Source organism: Octopus sinensis, linkage group LG4, assembly GCF_006345805.1.
Source record: "Octopus sinensis linkage group LG4, ASM634580v1, whole genome shotgun sequence".
Taxonomy (NCBI): Eukaryota; Metazoa; Mollusca; class Cephalopoda; order Octopoda; family Octopodidae; genus Octopus; species Octopus sinensis.
The window spans coordinates 152,175,795-152,192,081 of NC_043000.1; the positions used below are offsets into that span (position 1 = coordinate 152,175,795).

The following is a 16,287-nucleotide window of genomic DNA, read 5'->3' on the forward strand; positions in this document are numbered from 1 at the left end:
AATACTTCATAATGGGCCTCACCTGAGCTTTGAGAGATTGGTCATTTCTTCATTTCATAAACAAAATGATGAAACGATTTATCATCTTGTGAAAATTAAGCCTGCTGTGAAGTGTAAGCTTCAAAAGATCAACAGTCTAACCTCTTAAAATAGTTAGTTAGTTAGTTAGTTAGTTAATTTTTTGGTTCAAAAAGCAAAAAAGCAAGGACATGGAGTTATGTACAGGGTGGTGTTCATGTAAAGAGTTCAGGCCACTTGTGGTCAAGGGAGACTTTGAACTGAGCGGTCGTTGAGATGAAATCGTCGCAGATAGAGCTTTTCGGAATGACCCCACAGCCGACGCTCTGGAGCAGGAGTGAAGAACAGCTCCTTCGAGAGGTAACACTTTCCGCTTATGATGTTGTGAGCGAGAATGAGATCACCATGGCATCGTCGTTTTTCTAGAGAATAAAGGTTGAGTGTCTTCAGCCTTTCCCCATAAGACAAATTCTTGAGACCAATAGATCTTATATTGATGATAATGCCAATAGTGCTGCTGCCTTTAAGAATGATGTTTCAAACTAGTCATACTAATAAAGAATGGAAATATTTAAACTGACTGGGTACAATTGGCAAACAATATGCTGAGGTAGCAGGTGGTATCTTGACATTATAATGGACACTTTGTCAAGAAATATAATTCTCAAATGTCCCACTTTGCATCATTGTTAATAGCTCCTACAGAATGGTAAACAAATCTATAAAGCACTGTAAAATTAATGAATTTGGTGTAGGATTTTAGTGCAGTATTGCAATCTTCTTCTGGATATAATTTTGGAAGCAAGAAGTTCTATTAAATTGACTCTGCCCAGATAAATTGCGTAAGGATGCAGTTTTTAGTGGGATCCCTATGACCTAATGTATTAGGGCACCTACTTCTATCATCGTCATCTTTACCATTACCATCACCACCATCATTATTATTATTATTATTATTCAAGCTGCAATTTATGTGTTCTATTTCAAAAGGTTTCACTGGAAATGGCTTCAGCTGTATGGATATAAATGAGTGTGAGACAAGTAATGGGGGCTGTTCCCTTGTTCCTCTTGTGGACTGCTTAAATACTTATGGTTCAAGATCATGTGGCCCATGTCCTGCAGGTGAGTTAATGGGATTTATATTTTTATATATAAACTAGCAGTATTGCCCGGCGTTGCTCGGGTTTGTAAGGGAAATAACTATATAAGCATTTTTAGAGAGTTACTTCCCTTATAGATGCCAATTCGGGCTTTCTTAGCCATTTCTGTTTTGGTGTCTTCAAGCCATGAAGTCGTTGTTCTAAAAGAACGCTGGTCTCCTTGACAATGCATTACGACGTTGATTTCCTTACACTCCCTTCCCCACAGCTTCACGAGGGAGGGAAGGGGGAGAAGCAAACAGGTGCAGCTGTGAGCGTGGACGCCAACTCCGCCGCCATCGACACACGAAAAATTATGCATTAAATGGAATAAAAAATGATGTTAAATTATTTTAAAAATCGTAGACTCATCGTTGACGCGCGCTAATAGCCAGACGGGCTCGATATGAATCACGACTATAAGATACCCGAATTTGGTTAAACTGCACCGCAAAATGTGGGAGGAGTTAGGAATCTAAATCGAAGGGGACAGACACTCACACAACTAGAGTTTTATATATATAGAAGTCAAGTTGTGTGTCTGTCTCCTACGATTTAGATTCCTAACTACTCCCACATTTTGCAGTGCAGTTTAACCAAAACCGGGTATCTTATAGTCGTGATTCATATCGAGCCCTTCTGGGTATTAGCGCACGTCTACGATGAGTGTACGATTTTAAAAATAATTTACCATCATTTTTTTCCATTTTAATGCATTTTTTTCGCTATTATATAAGGGAAGTAACTCTCTAAAAATGTCTACGATGAGTCAACGATTTAAAAAAAAATTTACCATAATTTTTTTTTCCATTTTTAATGCATTTTTTTGCTATTTTTTGGCTATAACTCTCTAAAAATGCTTATATAGTTATTTCCCTTACAAACCCGAGCAATGCTGGGCGATACTGCTACTATATATATAAAACCATAAATTATGTAAACCAGTTTCTGAATACTCTTTTACTCTTTTACTCTTTTACTTGTTTCAGTCATTTGACTGCGGCCATGCTGGAGCACCACCTTTTAGTACTTATTCTATCGGTCTCTTTTTGCCGAACCGCTAAGTGACGGGGACCTAAACACACCAGCATCGGTTGTCAAGCAATGCTAGGGGGACAAACACAGACACACAAACACACACACATATACATATATATACATATATACGAAGGCTTCTTCAGTTCCGTCTACCAAATCCACTCACAGGCATTGGTCGGCCCGGGGCTATAGCAGAAGACACTTGCCCAAGATGCCACGCAGTGGGACTGAACCCGCAACCGTGTGGTTGGTTAGCAAGCTACTTACCACACAGCCACTCCTGCGCCTATATGCGTTTATTTTTCAAGTTGTAGGTCAAAGTTTTGCATTTTGGTAGGTGAAATTTTGCATTGAGGTACATTTTTTTTTAAGGAAAAGGTCATAGTTTGTGCAACTTTTTCTGATAACTTCAAGAAAAGAGTTAAATTTATTAATAATGATGAAAATATATTTACTATAGAAAAATATTGGTTTTTTTTAATGAAGAAGTAAAAAACAACAACAATGTTTGTGTGTATATTTAAGTGGTGACGGTGGGGAAAGAAGAATATGGTTCTGTTTCTGTTCTATGTTGGACATCAAAATAATCTTCATTCAAACTTCATACATGAGAAAACAAGAAAAACATTGTTTTATGAATAACTAGCAGTATCGCCCGGTGTTGCTCGGGTTTGTAAGGGAAATAACTATATAAGCATTTTTAGAGAGTTACTTCCCTTATAGATGCCAATTTGGGCTTTCTTAGCCATTTCTGTTTTGGTGTCTTCAAGCCATGAAGTCGTTGTTCTAAAAGAACGCTGGTCTCCTTGACAACGCATTACGACGTTTATTTCCTTACACTCCCTTCCCCACAGCTTCACGAGGGAGGGAAGGGGGAGAAGCAAACAGGTGCAGCTGTGAGCGTGGACGCCAACTCCGCCGCCATCGACACACGAAAAATTATGCATTAAAATGGAATAAAAAATGATGTTAAATTATTTTAAAAATCGTAGACTCATCGTTGACGCACGCTAATATTCAGACGGGCTCGATATGGATCACGACTATAAGATACCCGAATTTGGTTAAACTGCACCGCAAAATGTGGGAGGAGTTAGGAATCTAAATCGAAGGGGACAAACACTCACACAACTAGAGTTTTATATATATAGATAAAAATTTTCTAACTAAACAAAATCTTCACCATTGGTTACTTTCTAGCATGACCTAGTACCTTTTCAAAGTGTTTGTGCCACCTTTTTATGAATTCGATCTGGCAACCCAGTGATAGTAAACAACATTCTGAAACTATTTGTGAAATGGGCATCTTTATTATTCAGTTATGAATAAATGTCGGGAGCAGATATCAAAAGTGACAGGGTTATAGTTAGAAAAGTCCTCCTTTTATGAACAATTATCTTTAACAATGTGCTGTTGTTGTTATTAAGCAACAAGACGGGTAAGGGTGATCAGGTGATGGTCTAGGGCTTAGGGGCAGGAGACCCCAGACCTTAGGAAAATAAAAAAAAAACTTTGGTTGTCTTGTTGTAGTCGAGGGCTCTTTGTTGACGTCTGACACCACTGGGAAGTGGCCCTCAAAGTCGCTGGAAATGGAGATCTTCAGGTCCAAATTCTTGGATGGCTTAACAATGTGCGGCAAATTTAAGTGGATTTGGTGGAATTTCTGTACTCTCATCTTGCTGTTATAGCAGTGTTGGCTTGTCCTTAGATAAACTTTCTCTGTGGGGTACCAGCAACTCAACCACATCATCCTGTGTAACTTTCTCAAACCCCATGTCACTTGCAAGCATCATTGAAAAGTTGCAAAATCATGGCAGGAATGGCTATGTGGTAAGTAGCTTGCTTCCCAACCACATGGTTCTGGGTTAAGTTCCACTGTATGGCACCTTGGGAAAGTGTCTTCTACTAAAGCCTTGTGAATGGATTTTGTAGACAGAAACTGAAAGAAGCCCATCATATATAATGATAATATTAATAATAATAATAATAATAATCATAATAATAATAATGAAATTATTGCATACAGTGCTCAGGTGCACCACAACTTGTCAGAAAGTGCGTATAAAGCATATGCAGTAGTGTACAAATGTCTGGGAAGTGAACAGTGTATGAGTGAGATACATGCTTGCGTGTGTATGGAGGGGAGAAAGATCAGGTGTAGTGTTGGCGAATCTCAGGAAGCATGGAAGTTTTGAAGGATGCAGTGCCCCGACAACTAACGTGTGTGTGTATTTGCATCTGTATTTGTCCCCTACCATCATCACTTGACAGTTGGTGTTGATGTATTTATGTCTCTGTAACTTAGCAGTTTAAAAAAATTTTCTAAAATTTTGTAAAAAATTTATTAAAAAAACCCAGAAAAGACAGAAATGCTGAGAATTGACAGGCGCAGGAGTGGCTGTGTGGTAAGTAGCTTGCTAACCAACCACATGGTTCCGGGTTCAGTCCCACTGCGTGGCATCTTGGGCAAGTGTCTTCTGCTATAGCCCCGGGCCGACCAATGCCTTGTGAGTGGATTTGGTAGACAGAAACTGAAAGAAGTCTGTCGTATATATGTATATATATATGTATGTATGTGTATGTGTTTGTCCCCCTAGCATTGCTTGACAACCGATGCTGGTGTGTTTACGTCCCCGTCACTTAGCAGTTCGGCAAAAGAGACCGATAGAATAAGTACTGGGCTTACAAAGAATAAGTCCCGGGGTCGATTTGCTCGACTAAAGGCGGTGCTCCAGCATGGCCGCAGTCAAATGACTGAAATGAGTAAAAGAGTAAAGAGTATATAAACTCATGTGTGGCTGTTTCTGAAGTTTTATGTTGTGGACACAAGTTTACTCGTCACACTCTGAAAAAAGAAATTTGGTGAAGACGAGTTAACTCATCTTTGCTGGGTAAAGGGTTAAAAGGAGCAAAATACTTAACAGCATTTTCTCCATCTTTGTGTTCTGAGTTTAAATTCTGCTGAGGTTGACCTTGTCTTTCATCCTTTCATGGTTGAGGAAAAAAATATCAGTTGAGCACTGGGGTCGATCACTCCTTACAAAAATTTCAGGTTTTGTGCCAACAATAGAAAGTATTATTGATGTTTTTATAATAATATAATAATATAATAATAATAATAATAATAATAATCCTTTCTACTAAGGTACTGGCTTGAAATTTTGTTGGGGTGGGGACTTGTTGATCATGTCGACCCCAGTGTTTCACTGGTACTCAATTTATCGATCTTGAAAGGAGAAAGGCAAAGTCAACCTTGGCGGAATTTGAACTCAGAACTAAAGGACAAAATGCCGCTGAGCATTTTGCCCAGAATGCTAATGGTTCTGCCATTTTGTTGCCTTGTGATGATGATGATGATAATAATAATAATAATAATAATAATATAATAATCCTTTCTACTATAGGTACAAGGCCTGATGTTTTGTAGGAGGGGTAAGCTGATCACATCGACCCCAGTACTTGACTGGTACTTAATTTATCGATTCCAAAAGGATGAAAGATAAAGTCAACCCTGGTGGAATTTGAACTCAGAATGTAATGATGGTTGAAATGTTGCTAAGCATTTTACCCAACATCTATAATAATAATAAACAGGAGGTGAGCTGGTAGAATTGTTAGCACACTGGAAAAATTGCTTAGCAGCATTTTTCCGTTGTTCATGTTCTGGGTTCAAATTCCAGCAGGGCTGACTTTGCCTTTTATCTTTCAGTGTTGATAAAATAAGTACTGGGGTCATGACTTCCTCCCACTCCCAAATTGTTGACCTGCCAAAATTTGAAAGGATTACTATGAAGTGTGATGGGGAACAACTTAGTCTTTCATTCTTCTTAGTACTGATACTAAAATGTGTATCAGTAAAATAGTTGGTTTGATATAATTGGCTGTACCCTTCCCCAAAGGTGGAACTGAGAGTGAGACATACAACTCAAGTGAATGGATCTACTCTTAACTTGCCAGAGAATGGTACCTGAAAGAGAAGGACAGTCCATTATCCAAGGTGTTCATGAGTGGCTGCTGGGACTCTTCTTCTTCTAGGATACTTTATTTCTTTTTATACTTTGGTTTTTCATATTTTCGCTTATATTTGATTCTGTGTATTCCCTCATTTTTATTGTTTGTTTGTGTAACGTCTTCTCATTTATCATCTTTATGGCAAATAAACAATCATCATCATCATCATCATCATCATATTCATCATCATTCATCATCATATTCATCATCATTCATCATCATTCATCATCATTCATCATTCATCATCATTCATCATTCATCATCATTCATCATCATTCATCATCATTCATCATCATTCATCATCATTCATCATCATTCATCATCATCATCATTCATCATCATTCATCATCATTCATTATCATTCATCATCATGATCATCATCATTACCATTATCATTATCATCATTATCATTATCATCATTATCATTATCATCATTATTATTATCATCATTATCATTATCATCATTATCATTATCAGCATTATCATTATCAGCATTATCATTATCAGCATTATCATTATCAGCATTATCATTATCACCATTATCATTATCACCATTATCATCATTATCATTATCATCATTATCATTATCACCATTATCATTATCACCATTATCATCATTATCATTATCATCGTTATCATTATTATCATCATCATTATCATCGTTATCATCGTTATCATTATCATCGTTATCATTATTATCATCATCATTATCATCGTTATCATCGTTATCATTATTATCATCATCATCATCATCATCATTATTATCATCATCATCATCATTATTTTATTCTGCTATCGATGGCAAAATTGTGAGTATGCCGGGGAAAATGCTTAGCAGTATTTCATTCGTTTTTATGTTCTGAGTTCAAATTCTCCTGAGGTGGACTTTGCCGTTCATCCTTTCGGGATTGATAAAATAAGTACCAAGGAAACACTGATGTTTATGTAATCTATTTCTTTATTACCCACAAGGGGCTAAACACAGAGCAGACAAACAAGGACAGACATAGGTATTAAGTTGATTACATCGACCCCAGTGCGTAACTGGTACTTAATTTATCGACCCCGAAAGGATGAAAGGCAAGGTCGACCTCGGCGGAATTTGAACTCACAACGTAACGCAGACAAAATACCGCTAAGCATTTCGCCCGGCGTGCTAACGTTTCTGCCAGCTCGCCGCCTTATGTTTATGTAATCGACTATGTCCTCCTCCAAATTATCAAACCTTGTGCCTAGACTAGAAAAGAGAAAGGATTATTCTATTTTGCTAGCTTTGCTTATCTCATCATTCTAAAATCAATAAAATAAATACATGTTCATTCAATCAATTATATGTCTTGTTATGAATTTTAAAACCTTATACCAATGCCATAAATTGTTATTTTGAACAGGTTACACAGGAGATGGTGTGACTTGTAATTATGTTGGTTTTTGTGGAAGTAACAATGGTGGATGCCATCCATCAGCAACATGTTCAGAAAACACCTATGGTATGTCTTTCTTGATCGTTTTTATTAATTTATTGAAAATGTCATTTTATTTTCAGCAGGAGTGGCTGTGTGGTAAGTAGCTTGCATACCAACCACATGGTTCCGGGTTCAGTCCCACTGCGTGGCACCATGGGCAAGTGTCTTCTACTATAGCCCCGGGCCGACCAATGCCTTGTGAGTGGATTTGGTAGACGGAAACTGAAAGAAGCCCGTCGTATATATGTATATATATATATATATATATATATATATATATGTGTGTGTGTGTGCGTGTATGTTTGTGTGTTTGTGTGTGTTCCCTTAGCATTGCTTGACAACCGATGCTGGTGTGTTTATGTCCTCGTCATTTACTGGTTCGGCAAAAGAGACCGATAGAATAAGTACTGGGCTTACAAAGAATAAGTCCCGGGGTCGAGTTGCTCGACTAAAGGCGGTGCTCCAGCATGGCCGCAGTCAAATGACTGAAACAAGTAAAAGAGTAAAAGAGAGAGAGCTAATAAATGTGTGGCTGTGATAAGAAGTTTCCTCCCTAACCATATGGTTTCTGGTTCAATCCCACAGTGTGGTACCTTGTTCAAGTGTCTTCTACTATATCTGTAGTCCAACCAAAACCTTATGAATAGATTTGGTTAATGAAAACTGAAAGAAGCCTGTTGTGCATGTATGTATGTATGTATGTGTGTGTGTGTGTGTGTGTGTGTGTGTGTGTGTGTGTGTGTGTGTCTCTTTAACTTCATGTGATAATTGTAACATGTTTTTTTTATGGAGGAACATTACCTTGCTTGGAAACAGGTAAGGGTGGGTGACAGGAAGGGCATCTAGTTGTAAAAAAAAATCAACCTCAACAGCTTCCATCTGACCTATGCAAACATGAAAAGAGGATGTGAAATGAGGATGACAATATGCATTTATACAATTTGCTAGGATTCATCAAATTTTCACAGTTGATAAACACTATATATGTTATTTTTCTAAGAACCTTTTACTTGTAAAGTACTTGCATTATGCCAAAGTCAGGAATCACTAAATATGATGAATTTTCTGATGAGAGTAACAGATGAGTGTTCAATCTTTATATATAAAAAGTGAGGTTGTGTGCTGTCTGTCTCCTACGATTTAGATTCCTAACTATTCCCACATTTTGCGGTGCAGTTTAACCAAAACTGGGTATCTTACAGTCGTGATTCATATCGAGCCCTTCTGGGTATTAGCGCGCGTCTACGATGAGTCTACGATTTAAAAAAAAAATTTACCATCAATTTTTCCCATTTTTAATGCATTTTTGGCATATATAAGGGAAGTAACTCTCTAAAAATTTATTATTAAATCTCAGAACGTAAAAAGCTACAGTAACACCCCCCCCTTTGTGGTTAGCCATATTGAGATGGCTATTATACTTTACATCTCTAAAAATGCTTATATAGTTATTTCCCTTACAAACCCGAGCAACGCCGGGAGATACTGCTAGTAATAGACAAAAATGGAAGTGTTTTTACTGAACAACTTACTCAAAAGGTTTGTTTAGTGTAGAGTAATTTGTGCATAGCTTATCCCATTCTTTCCTAATTGTGTAACCTGATCTGGTACCAAATACAAGTGTGCCAAATACAAGACACAAATGAACTCATGATAAGGAAGGTTAGGGATGCTAAACCAAAGCAGATAGATCCTGATCCTGATCTCATTTAACACTAATATATAAATATATTCAATCATTTCATTTAACATCTGCTTTTCATGTTGAAATCCAGTTTTCATCTACCAAGTTCTCTCTCATGGTATTGGTCAGCTCAGAGCTACGGTTAAAGAGTCTCTTCTTATGTACTGCACAATGGGACTGGACATGAAGTCATGTAGTTGTAAGGCAAACTTCTAAACCACACAGCCTTGCCTAAACACGCACGCACACATACACACACACACTCACAAGCACACATACAAGCACACACACACACACACACACACACACAAGCACGTGCATACAAGCACACCTGCACACACACACACAAGAACACATATACAAGCACACACACACACATTGAATTAGTGAACGTATTATAAAGTAAGAGCCCATGCTGCTCAGTAGAACTATTCAGGAAAGCTAATTCAGTAAAGAAAAATATACTTATTTGCTGAAAATATTTAGTCTTGCAGTAGAGTGATTTTTAAGTTTTGAGTCCAGAATGTTGGTTAAGACCTGCGGTCAGGTCTTTGCTAAAGCACTTTGGTACTACAAGCATCGGTACAGTGGTTCTCATGAAGTTCTCTGCATGTTTTAAATATTGTATTATAAAACTTCTGTGTGAGGGTAATGTTGGTGTATACATGGGCTTGCACGCATGCACACACACACACACACACACACACAAACACGTACACACACAGGCACACACATCCACACATACATGCACATGCACACACACATGCACACACTTTCACATGCACATATACACATGCACACAAACACACACACACACACAAGACTCCGCCGGTTACGACGACGAGGGTCCCAGCTGATACGATCAACGGAACAGCTTGCCCGTGAAATTAACGTGCAAATGACTGAGCATTCCACAGACACGTGTACCCTTAACGTAGTTCTCGGGGATAATCAGCGTGACACAGAGAGTGACAAGGCTGACCCTTTGAAGTACAAGTACAACTCATTTTTGCCAGCTGAGTGGACTGGAGCAATGTGAAATAAAGTGTCTTGCTCAAGGACACAACGCGTCGCCGGGAATCGAACTCACAACCTTACGATCATGAGCCGAATGCCCTAACCACTAAGCCACGCGCCCTTACACAAGTACACATACAAACAATCACACACACACACACACACACACACACACTCATACAGTTTACTTGTCGTTGAGGTATATGGGTTGACATATCTTCTTAGGTCATTCATATTACTTGCTCTTGTGTGTTTCACTGAGATCTGCTCTATGTTCATCTAAACCTGTATCAGTCAAAAAAAAATTTTTTTAAAGCCAAGTCATTAATTTAATGTTACAGTACCAAGAGTCCCCTATACTAGCTTCTACCAACATAAAGCCAGATGGATGAGGCAATGAGAGTTAAATGTTTTGGTAGCTGATTTAGTGCAGCCTTGATGATGAGAATCAATGGCTGTGAGGTTAAGCTGCAGAATTATTAACCCCCTGTTCAGGTCTTAGAAGAGATATTGCATTGTGCTCATGAGCAAAGCACATGTCATTGCTTGCCTCAGTTTGCTTATATACACTTAGACACACTTACAAACACATACTCTCACACACATATTTTAGTGTATCCCTCATGGCTAAGGAAGTTGTCCACCTGATGATATATTATCTGTGTAGCATGATGAGCTTAAGGGGAAATAAACTGTTATCAGCCAGTGCATGCATCCCATTATCAGAGCAAACATCCAAATTTAATAGCAAAATGAGAATTAGAGTTAGTTCACTGAGGTTCCTTTTCTGGTATCAAAGAGTTATTTCTACAGAAAAATAGCCCCTAAGTAAGTCTCTATTGGATCACTTGATCTGGTCAAAATAGCAGCTAAACTTCTCTGAAAACTTACTCTTCCTGGCTCCAGTGTATAAATAAGACAGCTGATGGTGGCTGGAACAGTTTTGATCATAGGTTTGCTAGATCAAAACTGACTGTAGTTCAACAATAACAACAACAAGAGTTAGTGCTTCTTAGAATGCTGAGTTGGTCCTATCTTGCTATACCTATTTTCACCTGGATCAAGTGGGCCATTTTGTATATAATTTTCTTGGTAAGTCGATCAACATCAATGGAAATTGCAGCTGTGATACCAGTGCCGGTGACAAGTAAGTGAACAATCCGATCGTGGCCGTTGCCAGCGCCACCCCGACTGGCCTCCGTGCCGGTGGCACGTAAAAAGCACCATCCGATCGTGGCTGTTGCCAGCCTCGCCTGGCCCCTGTGCCGGTGGCACGTAAAAAGCACCATCCGTCCATGGCCGTTTTGCCAGACCCGTCTGGCACCTGTGCGGGTGGCACATAAAAAGCACCCACTACACTCACGGAGTGGTTGATGTTAGGAAGGGCATCCAGCCGTAGAAACTCTGCCAGACTGGGTCTGATGCAGCCTTCTGGCTTCACAGACCCCAGTTGAACCGTCCAACCCATGCCAGCATGGAAAGCGGACGCTAAATGACGATGATGATGATGACGATGTAGTGTGAGTGAGCAGATATGAACCGCTGGCCTCTGTTGATTGTCTGTGAGTCCATCTGTGAATAAATGTTTATAATACTCATGTATATGCATCTCTTAACCCTTTGTTACAACTGGAGAAAGACATTCTTATTCATGGAAGCACAACAGTGTTTGGGTGAAAATGCTGTTAGTTTTGAGTCAGGCAAGATGGCACAAAGTGATCTGAAACTAAGAGAGGAAGTTCATCAGAGCACTTCCTGTGGCCTTAAGGATAGAAAAGATTAAGACTGGCAATGCCATATCAGTGTGACAAGAGTTGTAGAATTGAAGTAAGAGAGGGGCAAATCAAACATGGTTAGTCACATGGAGTGTTTACACATCCCAATACAAAAATATTTATAGTTTTAGTATTATGTAAAATGTACTCATTCTGTTGGTTTAGGATATGTCTGTAATCACTGCTAAGAAATTGAAATCTTTGTAGCTGATTGATATTAATATACAACAATACACTCGCGGAGTGGTTGGCGTTAGGAAGGGCATCCAGCCGTAGAAACACTGCCAGATCTGACTGGGCCTGACGAAGCCTTCCAGCTTCACAGACCCCAGTTGACCCGTCCAACCCATGCTAACATGGAAAACGGACGCTAAACGATGATGATGATGATGATGATGAATACAATGAAAAATAACTGAAGCATTTCTTTACACTGTTCTTCATTTTATTCAGCTCCAGGCCAACGAGTATGCACTTGTCCATCTGGATATTTTGGCTCTGGTATTGGTCCCAATGGTTGTTCTCAAAGTTCTGCCAGTAATCCATGTACAAACAATAATTGCATGAATGGTGCTACTTGCCAGGTGAGTTAATTTATTATCTTAGTGAACATAATAATAATAATGAAATTATTGTATACAGTGCTCAGGTGCACCACAACTTGTCAGAAAGTGCATATAAAGCACATGCAGTAGTGTACGAATGTCTGGAAAGCGAACAATGCATGAGTCAGATACATGCTTGTGTGTGTATGGAGGGGAGAAAATCAGGTGTAGTGTTGGCGAATCTCAGAAAGCATGGAAGTTTTGAAGGATGCAGTGCTCCGACAACTAACAACTGATGCCGGCAGTTTGTTCCATGCTTCAGCAACTCTCAGCGTGAAAAAATGTTTCCTGAAGTCATGGGAGCTGTGCTGTTTTCTGACTTTGTAAATATGATAAAAAAAACCAGGTGAGTTAAAATGCCGGATTACCGACAAAGAAAGCCAGGAGTTTCGACTTTGTCACATAGAATATAATTCTCTCTGTTTTGTTTTTTTGAAAATAATCAAAAATTATTTGAAATGCTAATTGTTTATTTTCCTTAGAGATGCAGGTACAGAAGAATTTTTAGCCATCCTCACATGAGAAAATTCAACTAGTACAATCTAAAGCAGTTGGTGAGTGGAAGGGCATCTATCTATTTAGCTATAGAAAATATACCAAAAGTGGAATGTACATGTGAGATTCAGGCATCTCAAGATGTATATCTAAGAGGGCAGTAACTCCAAATAAGAACTGATACAGGCTACAGGTTGTTACAACAAAATGCACCTGATCACACTGTATGACATACACTATACCAAATTTGGGTGGTTTTTCTCAATTGCTGTAAGAGATGACAGACTATGAAAACCTGTCTAGCCAAGGCCAGCAGGGAAAAGCAAACAGGAAAATATGAAAATTAGTGGTGGTGATGATAAGCCATTTTGATAAACTTGTGAAATTTAAATGTTGAATATGAAAATTTGCAACAAATACAAACATACAGAAACATGCAAGTGTTTGCGTATGTATGAGTGACAGAAGAGATAAAGAGATAAATATATAGTGTGCTTGTGAACATACATACATATGCACATACACACGGATAAATAGTAGGTACATTTTCTTTTTGGTATGTGCTATTAATGATGGTGATGATATAGATAATGCTAATGAGGTCTCCTTTATTTACTGCTGCTAACGACATTGGCACACTCCAATTGTAATCATAAGTTTTTATCATCAAACTTGGAAGGATGTATGTCAAAATTGAATGCAATTTTTTTTTTATAAGAAAGTACCAAACAAGGTGAGAAGCGACTTAGTATAGGAGACTATGAAGGAGAAAGGAGAATCCAAGGCAAGGCAAATCTCAGCACATTCAGTTGAAAATTTGCTGACTGTATAAGTTTATGGAGAAACTAGTTTCATTTACTATTATTTTAAAAGTTCAGTTAAAAAAGATATAATCTGTCCACAAAATGACACTTATGTTAGTAAAATAAAATCCTCAGAATTTCAAAAAATCACATTAATTTACTACAAAGGTTAGAAAATTTATTAAGATAATGAATAAATTTGTCTGAAATGATATTTTAAATAATACCTTAATTTGTTCAAACCTTCAAAAACGTGTGTGAATGTAGAATAACACGGTTTATTTCCTAATTAAACTGATACCTTTTACTTATTCCTTCTATCTGCCGGTCCTGTCTATAAACAATAATCCGGTTGGATATAAGGAGTTGTTTTTAGCTCAAAGCATGAAGGCAGTTCAGTCTTTAGCTGTGATCCCTCAAATCATAGATATTTATGAGAGATTTCATTGATGTCTGTGTATGAAGTATTCCTTTAATATTGATTCAGTAAAATTTATTTCCAGGCTGTGTCAAGGAATTCTTACACTTGTGTATGTCCGAGTGGATTTACTGGTGAGCGCTGTAGTGAAGCCGCAGGTGCCTGTTCCTCAAATCCATGTTTAAATGGAGGAACGTGTTCAGTTTCAGGAACTTCTTATATTTGCCTATGCAACTCTTCATTTACTGGGCCACGCTGCCAAGCACAAGTACAAGGTAAGACATTCGTTATCTACTATGTTAATCACATTCTGTAGTAATCCATTTCAATGAGTAAGCCACAGATATGTGGCTTAATTGACATTGTAGATCAGTGGTTTTCAACCAGGGTTCCTCGGAACCTTAGGTTTCCGCCAGTACAGTCCAGGGGTTCCGCAAGAAGTTACAAAACTGCTAAAATCAGCAGTAATTTTTAATTCTCCTGTGCAGATATGTGTGCATAAGACTATTAAATTATTGCACAGGGGTTCCTCGAGCCAGTGGAATGTTTCCTTGGGGTTCCGCTCCAGCAAAAAGTTTGAAAATCACTGTTGTAGATTGTATCCTGAGTGCTTAAATACTTCCCAGCTTCTTTTGTTTAACAGATATATGCATGCTTTGAAGATTGCAAGCAATACTTGAAGAAGATTTTTATTTTGACAGGGTCACTCAAACAGCAAAGCAGAATCTCTTTCTCTCGCTCTCTCTCTCTCTCTCTCTCTCTCTCTCTCTCTCTCTCTCTCTCTCTCTCTCTCTCTCTCTCTCTCTCTCTCAGAAAGAGCAAATAATTTAAGATATGATTAATGAGCAGCTTGAAGGCTAGTTTCTGTGAACTGTTGAGATCTGTAAAATTGATAAATATTTATTAAGTTTGCTATGCTTGAATTAATTATGTACCAGTAAGTAGGTTGGGAATTTTTGAAGAGGAGTGATTTTTGATCAAACAGTAAGCAAACTAATTTATAATGAAACAATGGATACAGAAACTACGATTATTATCAAATTTTTATGTAACTCTATACTTTGGTTTATTATTTATGCAACAACAACTATAGAAAATTAAAAAATTAATTATTAATGATAAAAGCAGTATTACTACCAACAGAGCTGGCTCAAAGTACTGGCAACTTGGGCAATTGCCCAAGGTGCCATATGCTAGGGAGCACCAAGGAAGGCGTGACAGAGACAAGGAAATTTCCATGACCATCATCTTGTACACACCAAAGTTCAGCTTGCCTGGGGTGCCAGCAAACCTAGGGCTGGCCCTAACTACCAAAAGGTAATCTTTATATTGAAGTAAACATGGATGCCTTGCTAGAACACCAAGTACAGTGTATGAGAGATCCCCTCATATAGGTGCCTGGTGAATAAAAGCATACACATAAATCATAGCAGATGAAATTCAGCTGTCATGGGTGCCACAATTCTATTGTAGCTTATCAGTGGAAAGCACTAGATGACTGTGTGCCAATCAAATCTTGCTGCTGTGTGGTCACCAGATGCTTCCCATTGATGAGTTTCAGTAGAATGAAACCACATAATATGGAAATTCCATCACTCATGACAGACGAATTTTGTCGGCTATGTGGATTTACTGGTGAGCTCTGTAGTGAAAATGCAGGTGCCTGTTCTTCAAATTAAATCGGCTATGATCTGTGCATGTGCTTTTATTTGCCAATCACCTCATCTATATAAGAGGATCTCTCAAGGCTAATAATGCTGTATTCGGTGTTCTAACAAGGCATCCATGTTTAGTTGGATATAATGATTATCTTTTCAT

At 38.2% G+C, this 16,287-nt stretch overlaps 1 protein-coding gene across 1 annotated transcript in view; it reads left to right on the forward strand.

Moving 5' to 3' along the window:
• LOC115210606 (cubilin-like) overlaps nucleotides 1-16,287 on the forward strand; it is a 267,655-nt gene that overhangs the window by 46,418 nt on the left and 204,950 nt on the right. Inside the window, exons 12-15 of the mRNA XM_036502575.1 lie at nucleotides 1,009-1,140; nucleotides 7,598-7,696; nucleotides 12,602-12,732; nucleotides 14,555-14,744. Of these exons, the coding sequence (XP_036358468.1) occupies nucleotides 1,009-1,140; nucleotides 7,598-7,696; nucleotides 12,602-12,732; nucleotides 14,555-14,744 (552 nt within the window). The remainder of the gene's footprint in view (nucleotides 1-1,008; nucleotides 1,141-7,597; nucleotides 7,697-12,601; nucleotides 12,733-14,554; nucleotides 14,745-16,287) is intronic.